General features: G+C 40.0%; 3 protein-coding genes across 5 annotated transcripts in view; 1 reads left to right on the forward strand and 2 right to left on the reverse strand.

The window, feature by feature from the left end:
• Positions 1-1,458, reverse strand: part of LOC109900695 (rho GTPase-activating protein 18) — a 41,466-nt gene extending 40,008 nt beyond the window's left edge. Inside the window, exon 1 of one of the 2 annotated variants that reach the window (XM_020496441.2) lies at positions 1,174-1,458. In XM_020496441.2, the coding sequence (XP_020352030.1) occupies positions 1,174-1,313 (140 nt within the window). In that variant the 5' untranslated portion in view covers positions 1,314-1,458. The remainder of the gene's footprint in view (positions 1-1,173) is intronic. The other variant, XM_031837100.1, reaches the window with a different exon arrangement.
• A 2,267-nt stretch (positions 1,459-3,725) lies between these two features.
• On the reverse strand, positions 3,726-7,042 carry tmem244 (transmembrane protein 244). Its single transcript, XM_020497386.2, has 6 exons — positions 6,826-7,042; positions 6,338-6,423; positions 5,967-6,043; positions 5,699-5,824; positions 5,084-5,128; positions 3,726-4,909 (listed from the first exon to the last, which is right to left on the reverse strand). Exons 1-6 carry the CDS (start codon positions 6,928-6,930, stop codon positions 4,812-4,814), a joined length of 537 nt encoding a protein of 178 aa, XP_020352975.1. The 5' UTR covers positions 6,931-7,042; the 3' UTR covers positions 3,726-4,811.
• Positions 7,043-9,628: 2,586 nt separating this feature from the next.
• Positions 9,629-24,337, forward strand: part of LOC109900697 (lethal(3)malignant brain tumor-like protein 3) — a 41,914-nt gene continuing 27,205 nt past the window's right edge. For both annotated transcript variants that reach the window (XM_020496442.2, XM_020496443.2), the window contains exons 1-14: positions 9,629-9,721; positions 11,327-11,451; positions 13,090-13,201; positions 14,432-14,597; positions 15,641-15,773; positions 16,384-16,468; positions 16,733-16,827; positions 17,136-17,240; positions 17,599-17,734; positions 18,100-18,191; positions 18,895-19,046; positions 21,025-21,101; positions 22,315-22,400; positions 22,555-22,665. In XM_020496442.2, coding sequence (XP_020352031.1) covers positions 11,344-11,451; positions 13,090-13,201; positions 14,432-14,597; positions 15,641-15,773; positions 16,384-16,468; positions 16,733-16,827; positions 17,136-17,240; positions 17,599-17,734; positions 18,100-18,191; positions 18,895-19,046; positions 21,025-21,101; positions 22,315-22,400; positions 22,555-22,665 — 1,458 coding nt within the window. In that variant the 5' untranslated portion in view covers positions 9,629-9,721; positions 11,327-11,343. The remainder of the gene's footprint in view (positions 9,722-11,326; positions 11,452-13,089; positions 13,202-14,431; positions 14,598-15,640; positions 15,774-16,383; positions 16,469-16,732; positions 16,828-17,135; positions 17,241-17,598; positions 17,735-18,099; positions 18,192-18,894; positions 19,047-21,024; positions 21,102-22,314; positions 22,401-22,554; positions 22,666-24,337) is intronic.

Below are 24,337 nucleotides of genomic sequence, written 5' to 3' on the forward strand. Positions count from 1 at the left end.
ATGTTTCATGAGCTGAAATAAAAGATCCCAGAAATGTTCCATGGGCACAAAATCTTACTTATCTCAAATTGTGTGCACAAATTTGTTTACATCCCTGTTAGTGAGCATCTCTCTTTTGCCAAGGTAACCCATCCACCTGACAGGTGTGGTATATTAAGAAGCTGATTAAACAGCATGATCATTACACAGGTAAACCTTGTGCTGGGGACAATAAAAGGCACTCTAAAATGTGCCGTTTTGTCACACAACACAATGCCACTGTTGTCTTAAGTTTTGAGGAAGCTTGCAATTGGCATGCTGACTGCAGGAATGTCCACCAGAGCTTTTGCCAGAGAATGTCATGTTAATTTCTCTACCATAAGCTGCCTCCAACATCGTTTTTGGGAATTGGTCAGTATGTCCAGCCGGCCTCACAACCGCAGACCACGTGTCACCACGCCAGCCCAGGACCTCCACATCTGGCTTCTTCACCTACGGGATCATCTGCGACCAGCCACCCCGGAGTATTTCTGTGTGTAAAAAAGCCCTATACTGGGGGGAAACTAATTCTGATTGGCTGGGCCTGGCTCCCCAGTGGGTGGGTCTTTCTCCCAAGTGGGTGGGCCTCTGCCTTTCCAGGCCCACCCATAGCTTTGCCCCTGCCCAGTCATGTGAAATCCTTAGATTAGGGCGTAATGAATTTATTTCAATTAGCTGATTTCCTTATATGAACAGTAACTCAGTAAAATCGTTGAAATTGTTTCATGTTGCGTTTATATTTGTGTTCATTATATATCCTGTAAGGACTTGCTCTAAGGTTTTCTGTAGTCTAATAAAAAGTGGGGTTATGGACAGTCGAATTTTGGCATAATGACGTAGCCTAGTTTAGCCTACTCTTGGTATTTAAACTGCTTGCCTTGTCATACGCTCGGGTGTATCGTCACTGCTAGTTTAGTCAATGAACTCATTCGATTTCAAATATCCATCATAGAAAACAATGTATCAACACATGGAAAAGTCAGCGGTGGCTTGAAGGCTACTGAGTGTTCTGTTAGAGGTCAGATTACAAGCCGGACAACTGGTAGCCATATCTGACTAAAAAGAGAATATGCTAGGCAACTGCACCTCTCGTTACTATTCAAGCGGCAATGTTACATACAGTACGCTATGTTCAATAACAGACTATCCGCTCACCTCAACGATGAAGACTCGATCTCTTCGGCATTATTGACAACTGAGGCGGGAGGTGAAACTTCACTATTGCTAAAATACCCGGTCAAGATTACTCCCTTGGCGTCCTGCTGGCGATTCATGTTGCGCGACTCATGCTGCATTATTGTTGCAGTTCGCAGGTGATTTAGAATGTACACACCTCTAGGGGTAGTAACGCTGTGTGTGAGAGGGGAGCTGTTTCAATGATCTCACTCACTGCCTCCCCGATAACATGGATAATCAACAGCTGCCTGAAAGCACCGCCCAGAATGCCGCTGAGTCGTGTAATCTGGGCTGAGCCACTCCTATAAACCTATGAAAGATCACTTTTTTTCTTGTCCCAGCCTTCTATCGTATCTACTTACTTTATATGGTCCACCAGCAATTGGCCCCAGCACTACTAATATCCTACATGGGACATTCATTTGTCAAGTAACAGGGCACTGACCTGAAAACAGCACAATCATGTTTTACTGCTCTAATATTCCAAGTTACTGTATGTTATAGCTCATCCTTGGCCTACATTGATATTAATCCTGATTCAGGATGCATTATAATGCTATATAATTCCACCTGTACTTAGTGAATTGGAATCCTGATCCTGATATTGATCTGATGTCCTCTGTGACTATTGCATAGTGTTATGGATTCATGGCTTTTAAGCCTGCATTATCTTGGTCTTATAGCTGTGTAGTAAGGCTGTAATAACTGCAGTACAACAGTTATTTAATTTGCGTATTTTGTGTGATTTATGTCAATGTCCATATCTACAATTAGAATATTGATTTAGGAACTATGTAGGGGCTCTTGTGCGTGCCAGAAGAAAAGGCCATTATGTTACACTTACAAACTGTTACATTCTGTTCCAATCAATTAGTAAATATGTATTAGCCTGGCAGGCTGAATCGGAAGACCTTTCTCCTGGTGTGATTAGTTATAGTTATCAGACCAGCTCCAACGCGCCTCATAGGTTTGACATCTGAGCAGCATTGGCCATTACAATAAAGGCCTCCATAATACAGTAAATTAGTAGGCTACCTCTATACTGCCATCTGGTGCTCGGTTACAACATGTTCTATGTCTGTTGGGTGCAGCAGAGGAAATCCCTTTGTTTTCGATTCACTGGTAATGATGCTCAAAAACAATCTGGGTTCATTGCTGCGATAACGTCTATCAGTGGGAGTGTATAGAACAAAATGGGGGCAGTATTATTCACAATTAAATACTTAATAGCCACTAAACTAAGCAAACTAACTTAAAATAATATCACTGTAGGTTAAATGAAATGTTACTGTTGGTATTGAATTTTACATGGTAATGGCTGTGTATACCTCTGGTACCAGTCATCATACAAGGACTGTTTGGTTAGGACTGGTTAGGCAGTTGACCTTTCGGATTACGAATTATGCCATGTATTTTGTGCTTATCATGGCTTCATAGTCATAGTCAGATTAGAAAATGGATCTGATGGTAAGTCTACTGCTAAATCTACTGCTGGTAAAGAGGTCTGTCCATTATAACGCATTGCTCTGTTTTCTTGACATCTAAGTCAAGCAGACTGGAATACTGCCCAGTTATGTGGTCAGGTGCAGCAAATTGCAGTTGTTCCAGGACAGAGCAGCACGTATTGCACTTTGATGTACACAGAGGACGAATGTCAATAACATGCATTTCAATCTCTCCTGGCACATGTAGTGCTATGTACTGTGTATTATGTATATTATGTATTTTATTTGTTATGTTTTGATTCCTGTTTGGACATCAGGAAGAGTATCCGCTGCCTCAGCAGCAGCTAACTGGGGATCCTAAAAAGTACTACTAATACTACTATTACTCTGATCAAGTGTTTGAAATACAAGTAGGCATATATATATTTCCAGGTCGCAATTGTAAATGAGAACTTGTTCTCAACTTGCCTACCTGGTTAAATAAAGGTGAAATAAAAATAAATAAATAAATAAAATATAACAAAACCTTGTGTCAATTCACTAAACAGAAACATTTATATTCTTGGCATGTTACTTAAGACTTTAACCCTTATATAAATTTGATATTAGATTAATAACGCCCTCTGTCAATCCATCTGGAAAGGTGTGGACACTATGATCTGAGCAAAGCTCTTACCAAGGTCAAATCTACACTTGCAGGTACAAGAATGGAGTGACTCTGGATAAGAGTGACTGCTAAATTACTAACATATTATGGGTAGATATACTTCCTGTTGTAGCTTTTTAATTATTTTAGTTGAGTATTTGATTTACTTCACTGTCTGGGGTGTGTCTGTGTAAATATGGGGTCACTGGGATTACAACAGTGACTAGGGTCAGTATTGCAGACTGTAATGATCAGCAGACTGACCTGTTCAAGAGGTGGATGTGCGCTTCAGTACTGAAATGACACCATTCAAAATAGTAAGGAGGAGCGACTGACTGACTGCTCGCTACTGCCTCAGTAATTCTAAGCATTCTTAATCCCAAGGGCTTTAACAGACAACAGATGCTCAGGCTAAATAACAATCACCACTGTGCTATCCCTAAGGTTCCTTAGTGTTTTAATTAGGTAATGTGTTATAAGACACTAATACCACTTTGTTTTAACCCTAATTGCTCCTGTAAGTCGCTCTGGATAAGAGTGTCTGCTAAATTACTAAAATGTCAATTTAATAACGCTTTGTTACAGTAATAGCACAGTAATAACACTTTGTTACAGTAATAACAGTAATAACACTTTGATATAAGTAATACCACGTTGTTAGAGAAATAATGCAGTAATAACAGTTTGCTACAGTAATAAAAGTTTGTTACAGTAATAACACAGTAATATCACTTTGTTACAGTAATAACACTTTGTTACAGTAATAACACAGTAATAACACGTCGTTACAGTAATAACACAGTAATTTCACTTTGTTACAGTAATAACACAGTAATAACACGTTGTTACAGTAATAACACAGTAATATCACTTTGTTACAGTAATAACACTTTGTTACAGTAATAACACAGTAATATCACTTTGTTACAGTAATAACACAGTAATAACACGTCGTTACAGTAATAACACAGTAATATCACTTTGTTACAGTAATAACACTTTGTTACAGTAATAACACAGTAATAACACTTTGTTACATTAATAACATAGCAATAACACTTGTGTTTATTCCATCTCTAAAAAGAGTAATTCCTTATTATTTCCAATGGCATGGAGGAGGATATGAACAAGATACACAAAAACATTGTTGGCAAGAAGTGTTTAATATATCATTTTTTTAAACCTTTATTTAACTCTGCAAGTTAAGAACACATTTTTATTTTCAATGACGGCCTTATATTTTGGACTAGTAACCAAAAGGTTGCAAGTCTGTCTGTTCAGGGGCAGAACAACAGATTTGTCAGCTCAGGGATTTGAACTTGCAACCTTTCGGTTACTAGTCCAATGCTCTAACCACTAGGCTACCCTGCCGCCCAATATTCTCAGCTTTTCCTTCCAAGCAACCTTTAATTGCAAAATATAATGTGTGGATTTACAGAGTACCAAAGTTGTGTAGTACAAAAAAAGGAATATAAAAAAATATTTGACCCTTCATCATTTTGTAGAAGAAAAGCTAAATGTTTTTCTTAGAAATGTTGGAGCTCATCCGGATACACAAAATTATTCCTGAAGAGCTTATATGCTACAAGTTGGCCTCCAAAAATCATCATCACCAATCCAGAACCTGTGACACAAGTGGATTTAAAGGATAGACCTATTTGAATGCATCAAGTATTGAATCACTTGCAAAATAAATGTAAGTCGACTAATTAATGTGATGATCAAAATACTGTGTATATAACAACAAATCATGTTTTTATTGGCTCCAAATGGCCTGAAATCAAGTATGATTCCTTACCAAGGGCAATCCAATAATGTTCTGTTGACGGGAAATCAGACATAACTGGATGAAAGAAACAGACAGGATATTAATTGTATATGACACATATTCAACCACATCAAATAAACTAATACATCAAATCAAGCTTTCTGTCAGCTTGTGAAACTGTATGATCATGATGTTCTTCTGACAAGCCTGTTTATACTAAAGTGGCCTTACAACCTTGCATAACATAACCTACTGTAGATTGAAATCCTAGCAATTGAAATCCTAGTTATTTTTAATCTAATTCATTAGCAGATACTGAAACTGGTACTAAAACATCTACTAAAAAGTGTATCTCAGGTGGGAAGTAGATTCATGTGGAGTCATTGATGTGTTTGCTATTATCAAACCTGTCTTTACAGGAGAGCACAGGCAGCACCAGACAGAACCAGACAGACAGACGCCATCACACTATAGGACTGGTTGCTATTCAGTAGCGACATTAATTGATGTTAACCAATAAAAAGAGGGACTCTTGAAGCATGGTGCTTGACACAGATTTAAACACAAAGTAGACCGCTGCATATACACAAGGCAGTGATTAGACCATATGTACATACTTGTAAAAATGGCTCTCTTGCTGCTTACCTGCTACCGTCAGACCGATGTGGATTAGTGTGACTGTGATGGCGTAGTCCCACACCCACTCCTCGACAATCCACGCAAATATCAGGCCTCCCAAAAGATAGGTCAGCTCCATGGAGATCACTGTCACTATGCAGGAAATACAAAACTACACACCTCAGCCAAAATGCTTACCAACATGAACACACAGAATTCAAGGTAGTCTATCTAAAAAAGGGATGTTGCTAACTACTGAATAACAAGAATAGAGCAGAGTCTTCGATCAACTCACCTAGGTATTTTGGACTTTGCCATGATGGCTGTGTTGTGTAGTCAAAGGGTGCTAAAAGGCTGTCAACCTCATGTACCCTGCAGAGATGATGAATAATGAGAAACTTGGGTCATAAATGGTACATTTGCTGTTAACTGTAGTTACAGTAAATGTGTGAGGTAGCACTGGAGACATATTGTGATGCTTTTTGGCAGAAACCAGAATGAGGGTTCCATGCAGACACTGTGCATTTTTTTGTGGATAGTTTCTGTGTTCATGAGACAGGAAGTACACGTCAATCATGTACCACAACATATGACAATGAAACTATATGAAAGACAGGATATACTTCATTTGAATATTGTGCAAAATATCTATTATTTTAGACTCACCTGAGAATACCAATGCAGAGACTGACCACTATGTAGTAAACAGCATAGAAGGATATTATGCACATCAGCAAGTTCTGGAGAACAATCTGTAATACATAACATCACATCAGACTCCGTCACACAAGACCCTCAAAATGTCAGATGCTCATTCTTAATAAAACCTCAAATATGATCCATAATAATATGGATTCATTTGATCATTGCTGTTGCCACAAATCTACAAAAAATAAAGGCCATTTAGAAAGTTTCGGACTGAAATACTTGCATAAACTGAACTCAGATACGTTCAGTCATTTCATTGAAAGGTATTAGAATTCTATACCAAATGCTCTAACTTGAATAGTGAGCTGTGTTGCCAAAACTACAGCAGCACATGAACTATGTACACAGTGCCACACTAAGTAGACACTGGTAAACATGTACACCTCCTGTAGTTCTCTACTACTACATTTCCTGTGGTATCCAAAACTGAAGTCCAAGGTCTTTACCCATGTTTCACTGACGTTGGTCTTGATCTTGACTGATGTTGGGCCATAGCGCTTCAGAGTAGACCCACAATACCCACAACACCTGCAACAGTAGTCCAACAACATGAATGGCCGCCTTTTCTTTTATCAGTTGAGACGCTACAAGGCCGCCTACAGTAGAGCAAACACACCAGGGGATGAGGGCTGGTCTTAATGGTTAATGGGATTACACACACGCAAAAAGCTTCCTGTCTCAATCCAGGCTGGATAAAGCACTCCCCAAGGCCCAGACCACTTCTACAGCATCACCAACACTCGGTGGCGAGAAATACACCTGAGTGGGGTGACAACCAACCTCTCTTCACATCACTGTGATGTCACTGCATACATATTCACTGGACGGTATTATTTTTAAAGATATTAATATGTGATGTTGGCCTGTTGGGGTGTATATACTGTAACAGCTGCTGGAGCACCAGGAGGAAAGCCAGACATGACTCTGAGTAAATTAAATGTAAATAGGTCACACACTTCTTTAGAACAGTGGAATTCTCTGCTTCTCTGGCCAGTTGATCAACAGAATACTGCACAGCAAATTGGCCAGTGTTACCTAGTGTAGATTTTTCAGTGTAACTTTTCTATGGTTGATTCAGGAGTGAAGTTAACTCTGTAAGTGTTAATTTAACACTCATTGGTATAAAATAACCAGAGTGTTGGCATTAATAACCAGAGTTGAGCTCTATTGCAAGTTGTTTTTTAGAACAGTTTGATTCAATATCTATGCTTTTCATGTATATTGATTTATTTATTAGTCTTATGCTACTCAAATATAAACAACATTTTTCTAAATCTGTTACTTGGACTTATCCCACCGGTTACTGAAATGGTTGTTCCAGTTTAGATGCTTTAGGTGGTCTCATATTTTAGTCTTCCCAATCCAGGCAGTCATTCTGAATACAGGTTCCAGGCGAATACAAATTCCAAATGTTGGATATTCCCAATCCAGCTGTATTCCAATAGGAATTACAGATCACTTTGCAAGCCAGCATGAGTTTCAGGTCACTGTATTAGGTTACAACTAGGCCCTCAAAATAAGGCGTTATGAAATATGTATTGTATTGTCTTAAATAATTACAGTTTAATGATAACATATTCACTCAGGATCTCACTTGGTGAGGTCCATAGGACTGAAAATGAATGAATGCAACAACCATGTCACTGTCACTAACAAATACAGTCATGGGTTGTAAAACTCTACAATTCAATCAATAGGAAAGGCACACTGGGAAATAAGACTTTACACTTAGCAATGTGTTAATTTAACACTGAAAAGTGTGGACTGTATAGACACTGGAACAATGTTAAATGTAACACTCTACAGTGTTGATTTAACACTGGAGAATCTGCTGTATGTGTGTGTGTGTGTGTGTGTGTGTGTCCTACTATATATGATCTCTGTAAAACTGAACATATTCTTGAATGTTTAGAGTTGAGAGATTGAACAGGCTCCTGCGACAGTTGTTAAAACCATGACAGAACTTTGAGGAAAAGCAAACAAGTCCTAAGCACTTAAATCATTATCCCAGTCATAAACCCAGTCTTCAGTGTGTCTTTGACAATCACCCTCAGCACAGCATCATCAGCACAGCATCATTTGAGCTTCTTTTCTTTTTAGCGAATTAGTGACACTGTAACTCACTAATCACTAATGTTCTATACAGTGAGTGGATTGTGCGGTGACGCCAATCAAGCATTAGAGAAGAGACAGATCACCAACACAAAGCATGTCTTCAGTTAAATACTCAGTCATATGCAAGAAAGGGCTCCCAATGAAATCTTTGCCCGCATGCCATTCCAATATGCACATTCCATGAATTGAAATTGAGCTCCATAAGTAACAAATTAAATGTACACTATGGTGATATGCAACAGCAGTAACACCCAATCCAGTATGCATTAGCCAGACATGCTCTCACAGAGCAGTCCATAATAATCTGATGACAAAGCATGAAAGATTTTATAGAAAAAGTAGTCATACTCATGATCATACATTTTGTTTATGACTGAATGCATTGGTAATGATAAGCATGATTGACTACAAATCTGCACAGATAGTTACAGTACATTTGTCTCTAGACAGCCATTACTGATGAAAGTCCTACATAATGTATTTTACTCTAACGTTATGTATTCTATTATGTACTGCTACTTTCACTGAAACAACTCTAGATAAACTAACTAGAAGTCCAATAAAGGTATTTGAATTAAAAAGTAGGCCATGGATATAGCCTATTAGTGTTTTTCATTGTGATGTCATTACATCAAGTTGAGCCAATTAGTTCATAGTAATGGAACTATAGCATGACATAAAGAAACGTTGTACATCAATATTTGCATGGTTTCTTGCACAGGACTCACAAGCACAGATTCATTTTAGTATATCAAATGCAACGAAAACGAGCTTGCTGCGTACTATAAACCTAAGCACAAAATTGAAAATGTGTTGATGGCGCACTACGTACTATACAACACAATGTCGGTAGTGAAACGTTTTCTGACGTTCTTTGTGCTATTTCGCAAGTCACCCCGTTTCACTGTCGACAAGCACACTGGGTTGTATTTTTAGTAACATGGTATTCGTGCTCTTGTATTCCCATTATCGCATATTTCATTCTCCAAATATCCACAACGCATCAATAATCATTTGCTGGTGCTTTTATTTCGATGGCAACGTTATGCGACAAATAATGGTTAAATCTATAAATATTTTGTTACTCAACCAGCTAAAACTTTCGATATTGCCATCATGTGTTCTTCAGTCTAGCTGGGGCACTCACTGCAAGCACTCGCTCAGAGCCACGCTCATGCGCATTGACGGCTGCCTGGGCAATTTGTCAGTACTCGTGGGAGAATTTGGGTAAGAAACAGACAAATTAAAACAAATGTACTTTACGATAAAACAGTTAATGCAGGAAATTATGTCTTATTGTAATTAGTGATCTATTGTGTAGTCTAATACTTTCGTGAGAGGTTCATTGCGACGGAATTTGACCAAAACTTAGCAATAAAGTACAAAACGACTGGACGTGTCATCAATAATATCAGCCAGGAAGAGGTTCAATGTAAAGCGTTAATCTATTGCGTTCTAAAATTGTAACAAAAGTTGCGTTGAAAATTACTGCAATCGATAGAAAATATGTTGCGCTACATTTCTTGTCTCTTGGAGACGTATATAATAATGGTATATTGTACTCTTTCAAGAATAATGCGCTTCAGTGTAATTCCCGGTTATGGATGTGGAAAGGAGGAACTGTGCGCTTGACAAGCGATTTGGACTAAAATATTTATATCACCATTTCCTTCCAAAAAGCTGTCAAGGCAGTTAAATATTATTTTTGTTGTAGTGCAACGAGTCTGCAGGCCTGCCGGTGAGAATTATATAGAGTATATTCCAGCTCCGCCATTTTGGGAAACTGCCTTTAAAACACATTAAATAGTATCAGAGCAAAGAAAAGTGTTTAGATCTGATACAATGCATGTTGGGCGTCTTGCTAAGGGACATCGCTACATACCTGTAACACTCCTAGTTGGAATACAAAGGAAATGCGAACTGGTTGCGCCCAACCGAATAATTTAACCCCACTCGTAATAAAAACTATTTGACTCAAAGAGCTCGAAATAAATATGAATAACGCTCACAACCGGTAGTGAGCATCTGATGATAAAATCTAACACACATGGAGAATAATATGTGCACAGTCAACATGCGGAATTTTCCTTTGTAATAATATTTTTGGATCATTCAAAAAAGTATTCCCGCAACGATGCAATTTTGACGCTTAGCAGATAGGAGTAATCCTTCAAATAGTTTGGGTTGTAAATTAAATTATATGCTTGCGTCAATTTGAAGTTACTTTCATATTGCAATTTCAGAAATGACTGTCAACGATTTGCTGTTGATATAGGCTACTGTAACTGCCTGAATGCCTATAGCTTATAGGCGCATACATAAAACATAAATTATAGCCAATACCCTACCCCAATGTCAGGAATTGTATTTGAAAGACGGCAATATTGATGCATCATATTGCATAAACTATCAATAATTCATATTTTCTATAAAATACATGAGACATTTTCGTCTCGATTTTTTGTTCAGTGATTTCATTGTTGAATAGGGTCTGAAAGTTTCAAACGCAGTCGTCTTAATGTTGTCAGCAATGACCTCTAGTGGTTGATGCACGTCATCGAGTTCCAATCACATGGCTTCCGCTGTTTCGACAATAGTGAAATATTGTTGCAAGCCAGCTCTGTGAAATATTATTGAAACATTGTTGCCAATCGGCTCTGTTGAACGTCACTTTGTTTTTCTTCATTTCATTTGAGTTGCACTTTAGTTAGCTAATGTTATAAAAAGCCTTATAAAGTCAGTTTATGTAGATTTAGTAGGCCTATGACATATTTATTATGCAGTGCATTATTAATTGTCTGGCTTGGCTTCATCTATCATTGTCTATTTCAGATATCACCATTTTTAATATGGATGAGTCTACAAACATCACAAATGCAGTAACCCCTGATTTTGATGTGTATGGTGCCATGGACTGGAGTGAGGGTGTTGGGACCTTACCTGGGAGTGAGCTAAAGGTACAGATCAGCACAATAGCCAAAAAGGTTCAATATTGTCATATACATATATATATAGTACCAGTCAAATGTTTGGGCACACCTACTCATTCAAGGGTTTTGCTTTATTTGGACTATTTTCTACATTGAAAGCGTTGCACACTCTTGGCATTCTCTCAACCAGCTTCACCTGGAATGCTTTTCCAACCATCTTGAAGGAGTTCCCACATATGCTGAGCACTTGTTGGAAGCTTAACCTCCACTCTGCGGTTCAACTTATCCCAAACCATCTCAATTGGGTTGAGGTCAGGTGCTTGTGGAGGCCAGGTCAACTGATGCAGCACTCCATCACTGTCCTTCTTTGTCAAATAACCCTTACACAGCCTGGAGGTGTGTTGGGTCATTGTCCTGATAAAAAAAATGATAGTCCCACTAAGCTCAAACCAGATGGGATTGTGTATCGCTGCAGAATGCTGTAGTAGCCATGCTGGTTAAGTGTGCCTTGAATTTGAAATAAATCACCAGCAAAGCACCATCACACCTCCTCCATGCTTCACGGTGGGAACCACACATGCAGAGATCATCTGTTCATCTACTCTGCGTCTCACAAAGACACGGCGGTTGGAACTAAAAATCTCACATTTGGACTCCACCAGTCTAATGTCCATTGCTTGTGTTTCTTGGTCCAAGCAAGTCTTTTCTTCATATTGGTGTCCTATAGTGGTGGTTTCTTTGCAGCAATTCGACCATGAAGGCCTGATTCACGCAGTCTCCTCTGAACAGTTGATGTTGAGATGTGTCTGTTTCTTGACCTCTGTGAAACATTTATTTGGGCTGCATTTCTGAGGCTGGTAACTCTAATGAACTTATCATCTGCAGCAGAGGTAACTCTGTGTCTTCCTTTCCCGTGGTGGTCCTCATTAGAGACTGTGTCATCATAGCGGTTGATGTTTTTTGCGACTGCACTTGAAGAAACATTCAAAGTTCTTGAAATATCTGGATTGACTGACCTTCATGTCTTAAAATAATGATGGACTGTCATTTCACTGTGCCTATTTGAGTTTTTCTTGTCATAATATGGGCTTGGTCTTTTACCAAACAGGGCTATCTTCTTATTCCAATCCTACCTTGTCACAACTTATTGGCTCAAACGCATTAAGAAGGAAAGAAATTCCACAAATGAACTTTTAACAAGGCACACCTGTTACTTGAAATATATTCCAGGTGCTGGTTGAGAGAATGTCAAGAGTGTGCAAAGATGTCATCAAGGCATAGAGTGGCTATTCTGAATAATTTGTTTAACACTTTATTTGTTACTACATGATTCATATGGGTTATTTCATAGTTTTGAAGTCTTCACTATTATTCTACAATGTAAGAAATAGTAAAAACATAAATGAGTAGGTGTGTCCAAACTTTTGACGGGTACTGTAAATATTTGTATTATACCTAGCAGAAAAATGAAACATTATAATGAAATTAAATGAGCCGTTTTTGTAATGACAAATGCAATGTTATATATAATTGTGTACATCATAAATTGTAAAAATCATAATTCGTTTTAGTTTTTCCTGACCATGTTGCATGGCCCTAATCACAGTATTTAAATATAATAAATATAATTACTCCTCACGTGTGTGTGTGTGTTATGTTTATCAGTTTAAGGTGAATGAGTTTGGAGTCTTGGAGGTCCTTACAGAGGAGGGAGATGATGAGAGGGTGAAGAAGTCTCATGCTACCACTACATGGGCAGTGCCCACTGTTCAGGAGGGTAAGATGGCATGGTTCAATGTACACAACTTTGATATGCTCCCAACAGGGATATATTTGTGAGATGTAAGCCTACACTTGTACAATGTTTGTATCCCCATTGGGATCTTACATAATATGCACCTGTCTCTCTAGCACCTGACCTGGTGGGATGTGCATATATTTACTCTTTCATCTTCCTCTTTCAAGGAGGCATGTTTAACTGACGGTTTTCACTACCTTACCACATACCACATACACAATCTTCAAGAAACGACTTCACATCAGTAGTGGTGGCTTTGTTTTTATGACTATTCACAACACCAGATAATTACATCAGGTAACTGTGCTGTCTGAAAAATGCTTTCATCTTTTAGTTTAGGATACCTCTGATATATGCATTTTCCAGAATATTACATTGTCATAATTGTGTCTAACCTTATAGGTATGAGAATTAGTTAAATTGAGCTCAAAGCTAAGAAAGTGATGAATAATGATTATTAAAAGTGGTCAGCTGTCAGCTATCTATTGGAGCATTTCTGATTAGCTGAGATCTCAAATGCCTTTAATGTACAGCATGTGTTAGTTTAGCTCGTGGCTATATTGTTGTTTAAAAATATCAAATAGGGTATCAAATCAAATTGTATTTGTCACGTGCACCGAATACAACAGGTATATACCGTGAAATGCTTACTTACAAGCCCTTAAACAACAATGCAGTTCAAGAAATATAGTTAATAAAACATTTACTAAATAAACTAAAGTAAAAAATAAATCAAATCAATCAAAAGTAACACAAAACATTTCCATAACAATATTGAGGCTAAATACAGGGGGTACCGGTACCGAGTCAGTGTGCGGCGGTACAGATTAGTCAAGGTAATTTGTAAAGTGACAATTCATAGAAATAACCAGCAAGTAGCAGCAGTGTAAAAATAAAGGGGGAGGGGGGGTCAATGTAAATAGTCCGGGTGGCCATTTGATTAGTTGTTCAGCATTCTTATGGCTTCGGGGTAAAAGCTCTTAAGGAGTCTTTTGGTCCCAGACTTGGCGCTCCGCTACCGCTTGCGGTGCATATGACTTGGGTGACTGGAGTATTTGACCATTACCTTGTTCTTATTGACCCTGAGTTTAGAAACGTTTCATTAGCCACACAGGAGATGGGTGAGGATGACTTTGTGACTCTCTCTCTTTCCCTTTCTCCCTCTTTCTCTCTCTCACTCTCCCTCTCTCTCTCTCACTCCCTCCCCAGCCCTCTCAGACAGTGCGTGTGTGGCGGTGAAAGAGGAGAGGCAGGAGGGTCAGTGGGCCCAGAGAGGCCTGGTGTGTGTGCGCTGCCAGAGGAAGGGCTCCCCCGTGGATTTCCTGTCTGACTGCCTTCACTGCAGCGAGCGCTGTCTGCAGCAGGACCAGCAGGAGTGAGTGGGCTGGGGAGGACTAGAGATTTATTAGGGTCCAGGGGGTCTGGTCTGGTCCTAACTGCAGTGTCTGCCTGATGCTGTGGGAAAATATCATGCTACTTTCTGGTAGTTGAACTGCTGTTTATTGAGCTCTTGAGGTTATTCCTTTTGTAATAACTTTCCCTTATGTACAATACACTGAAATAATAGCGGTGACAGACTCACATAGTCAATGTTGATATCATACACTGATGCCAAATTATCATGTTCAAATTATTTTGAAACACCAATATAGAATAAAAAAAGGTTTTACTGATATCATATTTTCTCTTTCTCAATTTGCTCATATGAAGAACTATAAACATCCTTCATATGCTTAAAAAAATAAATGAGTCTCCCTCCTAAAATGTTTTTGGGGCCAGCCATCCTATGCAGAGTGGAAGCCAGGAATGATCGATCATTTAGTTAATGTAAAGACTGGTGGTGATGCTAATGCATGCTCTGAGCTGGAGAGAGAGAGAGCCAGTGCTGCATTGCCGTGGGCACCATGTATCCATTGTCTTATAGGAGGAGAAGCTGCCAACAGAACGTTACATCTTAAAGTGGTATTCCCTCTGTGGATTTACGACTGCCATGGCAACAGAGAAAGGAAAATACTGCCTTTGCATCCTATAATAAATCGTTAATTACACTTAATTAGAAACATTTTGAGTTAGATTACAATAAAATAAAACATTTGTTTTTATTTTGCCCATTTTATAGCTGATGATGATCCGGTTATTCATAGGCAGCCGTCACCAGGAATAAGTCAATGTAGGCGCAATGCGTTATGAATATGAAATACATGTGGTCCTCATTTACATTTTTGACTTCAATTATTTGCCGTGAATGAACACTGTATTGAGCTGGTCATACTTTAGATATTTTGACAGAAACATGAGTTGAGTTATTACTGTTATTACTGAAACGATAGTTTTTAACAATGATAATCCTTTTTGCATAACCTTTTAGAAACCTTCTAGTTTCTAAATCACTGGTACTCTGTGTTCTTTCCACTGCAGTGAGCTGAAGTCTAAGAGCAATGGGGAGGTGGTGGGGGTCAGCTGTAAGAGGCCTCTGCAACAGTACAAGGAGAGCCTAGCTGACAAGATGGACACCACAGAGGTCCTGCCTGAGGACCATGATGAGGACTATGTCAGTATTACTTTATACTCCAAGGAATATGGGACTTTTTGTTTTTTTTACCAATGTTGTTATCCGGAATTCTTATCCATGCTCCCCCCCTCACTTTTACAGACATTGTGTACCTACTAAATCACTCCCAACATTTTAAGACATTTACTGATATTTCCTGATATTTCATCACATTTTGTAGATGTTGCTTATGTGATTTTAAAGACGCTATAGACAAATAGTTTCAGAGCTCTCAGTCTGTACATTTTTTGCATCACTCCAGATTGCACAAGATTGTGAGGGATGATACATTAGCCTTACATGTCTTTCACTCCCGAGGTGTCGTAACTAAATTAATACCTCTCACAAAGTTCTGTGACCTGATTGGTGCTGAAAACTCGCTGATAGTCTCTGATTTATCATTAATGTTTCAAAATGGAAACATTTCAATGTATACACAAATTCAGAATGATTTCCATACTACCTCATAAACACTGTCCTGATTGCCTGCACCAACATATCACATTGCTCTAGTCTATACTGTATTTGTGAGTATTCTTAGTCTCATTAGAATGTTCCTGAATATTATAGTGTTCTAGTGTGTAAATCCTGCTGTTTGTGCATCAAACAGGAGGAGAAAGACAGCAGGAAGACGACGCGTGGAGCTCCGCGAGGCAGGAGGAAGCGGAGGGGGGATGCAGCCCTGCTGAGACACAGTAAGTAGAAACAGGCAGTGGAAGGGACACCTGTGAGGGGTGTATCCCAAATGGCACCCTATTCCCTATGTAGTGCACTATGGGGCCTGATCAAAGGTAGAGCACTCTATAGAGGATCGGGTGCCATTTGGGACTGTCTCTTGGAACAGAATCTTCTCACTATTTCCAAATCACTATATTCATATAATCACTGCCATTGCACACACACAAACTGTATGTCATTTAATTTATTGCTTGTTACAATCAAATCGTTATTTATGGCAGCTGTTCCATATGGAGGAAAGAAGAAGTCTTGGTGTTGGGCCTCCTATCTGGAGCAGGACAAAGCCATCGCTGCCCCCACTAAACTGTTCAAAGAGGTGAGCTATCATACCCCCCAGCCCCCAGGCCTGTCTAGAATTGGTTATTAGCTGAGGTCTAACACATTATCATTCTCTGTTTCCTTCGAGTCATTCTAATCTTTCTCCTATTTCTCCTTTGCAGCTTGTCATTCAGCGTTTATATGCAATTTCACAACAAGGCTTACATTGTGTCCTGCATGTTTAGAGTTAATTTATTCATCTCATTAATCATATTATTATTTTCCTACAGCAACACTGTTAAGTTCATTATTTATTCTACATAAGTCTGGGAATATGTATTTTAAACTAATTATGTCCCATTTCAGCACCAGGCCTTCCCCCAGAGTAAGAATGGATTCCGGGTGGGGATGAGGCTGGAGGGTGTGGACCCAGAACATCCCTCCATGTACTGTGTGCTCACTGTAGCTGAGGTAACCTCTCACCTCGACTCATCATCACTGCCCTCTTAGAGGAGTCTAAACTCATGGCATGGATTTCTTCAGCTTTGGGAAGATCTGAAGCAAAGTCTGCATTGTCATTGTTCTTGTTCCAGTGCAAAGCAATAGTTGTGTTCACTAACATGTACTGTATGTGTTTCTATGCAATGGCATTTAGCAAATTACAGTATTAATATGACCATAAATGCTTGTTTGGTTTTGAGTTATGTCTACTTTTCTATTTTGGCATCATGTGCACTTCTGGTCAGTATTCTGCTACTTCATCTCTGTGTAGCAAACACAGGATGACCATGTTAGGTATGAAGATGCTTAATGCTTCTTCCATGTTTAGGTTTCAGGACACCGAATACGGCTTCACTTTGACAAGAACTTGGACTGCTATGACTTCTGGGTGAATTCCAACTCGGCAGATATCCACCCTGTGGGATGGTGTGAGAAAACGGGACACAAGCTGCACCCCCCCAAAGGTAAGAGACATGCTACCTTTGACAGATATCCACCTGGAAAAGATAAAAACGTATGGATTGCTTGTCATTTTGGATGGGATATTTTGAAACGGTTAGACTAGTCATTTAGGGATGGTTTAGGGATGGTTACAGTGTGTATACTTTGACAAGCAGGTGTGCAAGCAGGTTACCCATGGCAACTGGAAAACGGTTCTAAACTATTTTGAAAACACAAAGAACACAAAGATTTTATATATATGACTTCTATGAATGATTACTAGCACTGTAATTTAACCAGTGATATTTAATAAGGAGTAAAATAATTTCCCCTCAGTTCTTTATGGAAACGTGAGTATAATCCTTGCCATTTCTCTATGGATGGACAGGTATGAAGGATGAGGAGTTCGGCTGGTCGTCATACATCAAACAGAGCAAAGCCCAGGCAGCTCCCAAGGCCCTGTTTGAGAATCAGAACACGGTAAGAGAAGCCTACAGACCTAGATTTGGCCGGGGACACACTCCGATGCATGAACACAAATGAAATCGACATTCATCATTGTCCATTTTTGAGCGTCAGAAGTACAACTCAAGTAAACTATTTTCGGATGAGTTGCATTCATTTTTTTGTCAATCATCCCCGTTGTCATTCATCCGGCAACAGATGACTCCCATTTAAAAAGCATTTGCTCCATCTGAAATTCTCTGACACAAAATATCAATGTGTCCACTTTCATATTGCTTTAGTAGTAGTGTTTTACCACCACTTGGTAAAACTGTTTAGTTAAGACTACACGGCATTCATTGAAGTACAGTACTTGACATCAGCCCATTCAACATAGATTTGACGCAGATGCATGTGCAGTTTAAAAGGTTTAAAGTACAGGTGCGGTTTTCTACAGCAGGAAAATAGTCCTGCAGCAACAGGAAATTTTAATTATTATGTGGATTATAATTAATTGACTTTTTTTGTAGGGGTTGATACATTTTTTCTTAAGTCTGACATTTCTAAGTGGAAATTACAAACCTCAGAAGCCTTCAGAATACACTACAAGTTTAAAATGTCCTGCATTGCGAAAGTTATCCTACAACAAACAGGGTGATCAAATGAAGATCCTATATCTGTAGGGTTATGGATGAAGTAACTTTTGCCTCTGATTAACCGTCCTATGTATATTTTCCAGACTGTCACCCCTTTAGGATTCAGAATTGGGATGAAGCTGGAGGCCATTGACAAGAAGAACCCCTCCTTCATCTGTGTTGCCACAGTAACAGACATGGTGGACAGTCGATTCCTGGTGCACTTTGATAATTGGGATGAGAGCTATGACTTCTGGTAATGTCTAACTTTGTGATTACATTTCCTTCAGTACTCAAAATCAAAGCACTGTATCATCACCAGCAGTGATTTGTGTTTACTGATGCTTTATCATAATCATATTGCTTTGGAGTCTGTGTTGGTTTAGCTTGTTGCAGAACTGGGCACTAGATGGTGCTAGATTATTAAACCAGAAGGTTTGTGTCTGGGAGGAGAAAATCATTGCCTCTTACCAAAGTGTTTGTTATTTATATTTTACACAAGCAAACATGCTACATCACTTGAATCTGCATTATTGCTTTCAGATTTGGAAGACAAAAATGTCTGTACCGTGAATGATTATTTTGACACTGGCACACACATCACTTTTCTCACAATGAATTAGTCTTATTTTTTATCCCTTTTATTGGTATTGCATTTGTTCACACTTCTTAATGCTTCCGTTTCCCCCCTCGGTTTCCATCACTCCAACCCTTGTTGATTGCCACCATTGTGTGACTTTCTGACTGAGAACTGCGTGTGTGGTTACAGTCGTTACTGTCAATTCGTGCCCACTCTGACCTCTCCCAGCTGTGGATTTAGATTGCCAGCCAGGAGGAAGCTTCAATCTGCACGATGCAGGAGCTTGTATTGGTTGAATTATGGATGATCGTCAATAAATCTCAAGAAGGAGTTAGAGAAAGAGTAGAGCCCAGAGCGGCTAAGGTAGGAGCAGACTCATCCAGGGAGATGACTTTCTCACACGTGATGTCACTACGTATCACATCAGCCAGTTACAGCCAGTCACAGGCCACTCCAACATCACAGCTCGGGCCAGAGAGCAGCTAAACTACTCCACTCTGCTCCACCCTGACCTGGCCAGAGAGTAGGACACTAGGGGGGAGTGCAGCGATACAAATTATTTTGGTTTCATGTGCTGAAGACATCTATAAATCGGTCTACTAATACAGGACTAGTAAAAGCCCATTGCACTACTGAGATTATTCCATACTGGCACACCACAATAGGGATTGGCTTTACAGTATGTTGAGTACACGGTGAAATAGTAAACAGTTTAACTCTCCAAAGATATTTCAGTAACAGCCTATTGGACAAGTAAGGAGGGTTGCAATATACTAAACAGATTTGCAAGCCCCTTGCAATTTATCCAGCAATGGCGATGCAATAACGGCATCATAACAGTATTAATATCTGTAGTTGCACCTAAACAATGCTACTCATCAGGTCAATGATGTGCCCTCCATCATTCAGTGATGGGTGAATGTTGTCCTACTGATGTTTGTCGTGCAGAGAGGTATTCTTAGGAAGCTGTGAGAGAAGTGTCCTTTCTCACCCTGACTGTCCCGATACATCAAAGTGTATGTTGCATAGCATGCCATCATGGCTAAATGCACGCCACAGTGTGTCAGACTCTGTCACATTGTCAATTGATCTATTCCTCTGTCTGTATTCGCAGTCATTAACATGATCCTTATTCAATCACTCATAACAGTGGGGATTCACATCATAAACTTCATGTCTTTAACAGTTTATGGAGACAGGGGGAAAGGGAAAGGGGGATACCTAGTCAGTTGCACAACTGAATGCGTTCCACATTTAACCCAACCTTTCAGTTTCTGGCCGAATGGCAGATAGCCTAGTGGTTAAGAGTGTTAGGCCAGTAACCGAAAGGTTTGAATCCCGAGCTGGCAAGTTTAAAAATATCTGCTGTTCTGCCCTTGAGCAAGGTAGTTAACCCCCAACAACTGCTCCTCGTGTGCTGATGACATCGATTAAGGCGGATACCTAGTCAGTTGCACAACTCTGATTCAGAGGGGTTGGGTTGAATGTGGAAGACACATTTAGCTTGAATGCATTCAGTTGTGCAACTGACTAGATATTCCCTTTCCCTCTTAATGGCTAGGCTAACTGCCGCCAAGGCAATAGGAAAGGGGGAAATTTGACATTGGTGAGCTGATGGCATTTTAACCACTGTCCTTCTCCTGCTCTTCTGTAGGTGTGATGCAACCAGTCCCTACATCCACGCAGTGGGCTGGTGTCAAGACAACGACAGGATTCTCACGACCCCTCCAGGTGACATACTAACTCCTGTCAATCATTATTTTCACTATTTGTCCTGTAGATACCAAGATGTAGTGTGTAATGATGACTGACCATACAGTTATACACGGAACCCAAACCGGCTGCGCGTGTGCGCCATTGTGCATAAATGTATTTTGTCCCCCTACACCAAACGCGATCACGACTTGCAGCGCGATCTGCGTCATAAATAGAAAGGAGTTCTATTTTATCCCTTGGCATCGCAGACGCTCGTTAGCACGCGCGAGCAGTGTGGGTGCAATAATTGAATAACATCGATTTCTACATTTATTTTGCGACACTGATGCTGACCAGACCGCATGTAACATGCTGACCAGACTGGACACGTCGCGTGTGCGAGCGTCGCAAAATAAATGTAGAAATCCATGTTATTCAATTATTGCACCCACACTGCTCGCGCGTGCCAACGAGCGTCTGCGATGCCAAGGGATAAAATAGAACTCCTTTCTATTTATGACGCAGATCACGCTGCAAGTCCTGCCTCTCCCATCTCTTCATTGGTTAATAGAAGCAGGTACCCACATGCCATCTCCTCATTGGTTATACCCACGTGGGTGATTGAAAGACAAAGTGTTTTGCCGGTTGTTGTGGTAATACTATGAAAGTGTAGATGCCAATCACCATATAAGTTCAAAGATTAAAAAGCCTGGAAGGAGAAGAGATGACTAGAAACAATTCGGTTGGCCGTTTTGTGTGGATTCATTGTTCGAGTAGAGGACCTTGTGCATTTCAGGTAAAATAACAACTCAATGTTTATATCCCAGGACAAATTAGCTAGCAACAGCAAGCTAGCTAAATAAGACAAATTAGCTAGCAAGTGCAGGCTAGCTAGCTAAATTGCCATACATGTTTAATGCTTTTCGACCTGTCCCCAAATTAATGTCATTGGTTCAGAGTTTGTTTTGATATTTTAACCTGCGTGTCGTGATCGCATTTGGTGTAGGGGGACAAAATAAATGTATGCACGATGGCGCACGGGTGCAGCCGGTTTGGGTTCCGTGTTAGAGTAAAAAAACACATGAAAAGTTTCCAAACAGATGATCTGATCTATAAATGATGTTATTCCACTGTGGAGTAGACAGATGGTTCCGAGTACCAGAAAGCGCAAGGGACTTTACCCGCCTGCCCACTCACTACATAATATAGCATATAGTAATAACATCCTCAATCTTTTTCCTTATTCTAGGTTACCCCAGTGTCAAGGATTTCTCCTGGGGAAAGTATCTGGAGGAGACCAACTCATCACCGGCCCCTGCCAGGGCTTTCAAAGGGGTGAGGCTGTTTCTCTCTATCCTCGGCCCGTAAGACGATGTGGCAGCCCCCCATCCACATTCAAACACAATTTAATAGAGTAGCCTAGCTGGCTGTCTGCCTGCTGCAGAGTGACATATGACATGCGGCCTCACACCCCCCTCTCCCTCTACAGAAACCCCCTCACACCTTCCTGCCACTCATGAAGCTGGAGACGGTGGACAAGAGGAACCCCATGCTTGTCAGAGTGGCCACCGTGGTAGACACTGAGGACCACAGGATCCAAGTGAGAACATATCTATCACTCTCTATCTACTGTAAACCTCTCCTTAGCCCATCCATGTTTTTGATCTATGCCAGAGCAAGCACACCTGATTCAACTTGTCAACTAATCATCAAGCCAATGAGTAGGTGAATCAGGAGAGCTAGTTCAGGGCTAAAACTAAATAGTGAAATGAAAAGGAGAGCTTTGAGACCCAATGATCTATCTGACTCCTGTCACTGTGTCTATCATTATCTATCTGTGTCTATCTGACCCCTGTGTCTACCGGTATCTACAGTATCTGCACTCCACACTGGATTCATTCAAAATGGCAGTGTCACTCAGCTGTAGCAACACTTCTATCTGTGTCAATAACTAGGAATGCTCCCTTCCTCCTATCACTAGTATGTAGCTCAGACCGGGAGATGAGTTTCACCAGGTGTTATGTGTGTGGTTCAGTTCAGCTGTACAGAAGGATTAGCCATTACATCACTCATCTGCACTCTGAACTACAATATGTCACTTTTTAGATTTGAAAGAGTATAATCTTAGATGACAGAATTATATGCCAAATCCGAGCTCTGTATAGCGCCTATATTTCAACATTTCTCTGGAAAAAATGTAAAGGAATTTCACATTGAAAGTTGGAAGCAAATGAAAGGGTCCTTTATATGGCAAATAAGTGAATTGCACTGATGTACTGCATTGGGAATGAATCGAAAAATGATTAAAGTCCCTGGCATTGTCACATCCCATTGTCCCAGTACATTTTTTATGTAATTTGTTATATTTAACTAGGCAAGTCAGTTAAGTACAAATTCTTATTTACAATGACAGCCTACTCTGGCCAAACCCGGACTACGCTGGGCCAATTGTGCGCTGCCCTATGGGACTCCCAATCACGGCCGGATGTGATACAGCCTGGATTCGAACTAGGTACTATAGTGATGCCTCTTGCACTGAGATGCAGTGCCTTAGACCCCTCGGGAACCCGAGTGGTGTCAAATGAACATCTGCCTGAATTTCTCAGTGAGATCATTTTGAGGAGCACTATAAGCTTCACTTTCCATGAACAGTATTTCAGTGCCAGTGGCCAGCCTGCTGCCTGGGGGGAGTCATGAGGGGATTGCATTGTGCTGGGACATTAGTGCAGGACAGGTATCTATCCGCAGAGGGCAGTAGTGTCACCTCCCCCTTCTTCTCTCATCCCTCTCTCCTCTTCCCTAACCTGCTGCTCCTGCTGATGGGCCATAGAGTAGTCTTTCTTTCCCCTGCTCTCTAGCCCTACAGTATGTCAATGCCTTTACCTCAGCCTTACTTATGTCTATGCTGTTCAGTCATCTCAGTCTAAACACTTCTGTCCATTGAGCAAAATAACCCTTCATAGCATATTTCCACTCTATACAGTCCCTCAGGTTTCTAAAGTCCTAACCCCTACCTGTCCACCTACTGGATGATTACCCTGATTCATTCTCTGATTCATTCTCAATTTACATATTTATTCATGGATCTACTGACTCCAGGAGAATCCTTTTTCAAATCACACAAGACAAAATGTTATTTGGAATTGTAAACCAGATAAAATTAAACAGGCATATTTATAAAACGAACATGAGTTTGGAAGGTTAAAACTATTCAATATTAAGGCATTAAACCTCTCTCTTACAGCCTTCATTAGTCAAAAATGATATCTAAA

This window comes from Oncorhynchus kisutch, linkage group LG12 (genome assembly GCF_002021735.2).
Source record: "Oncorhynchus kisutch isolate 150728-3 linkage group LG12, Okis_V2, whole genome shotgun sequence".
Classification (NCBI taxonomy): domain Eukaryota; kingdom Metazoa; phylum Chordata; class Actinopteri; order Salmoniformes; family Salmonidae; genus Oncorhynchus; species Oncorhynchus kisutch.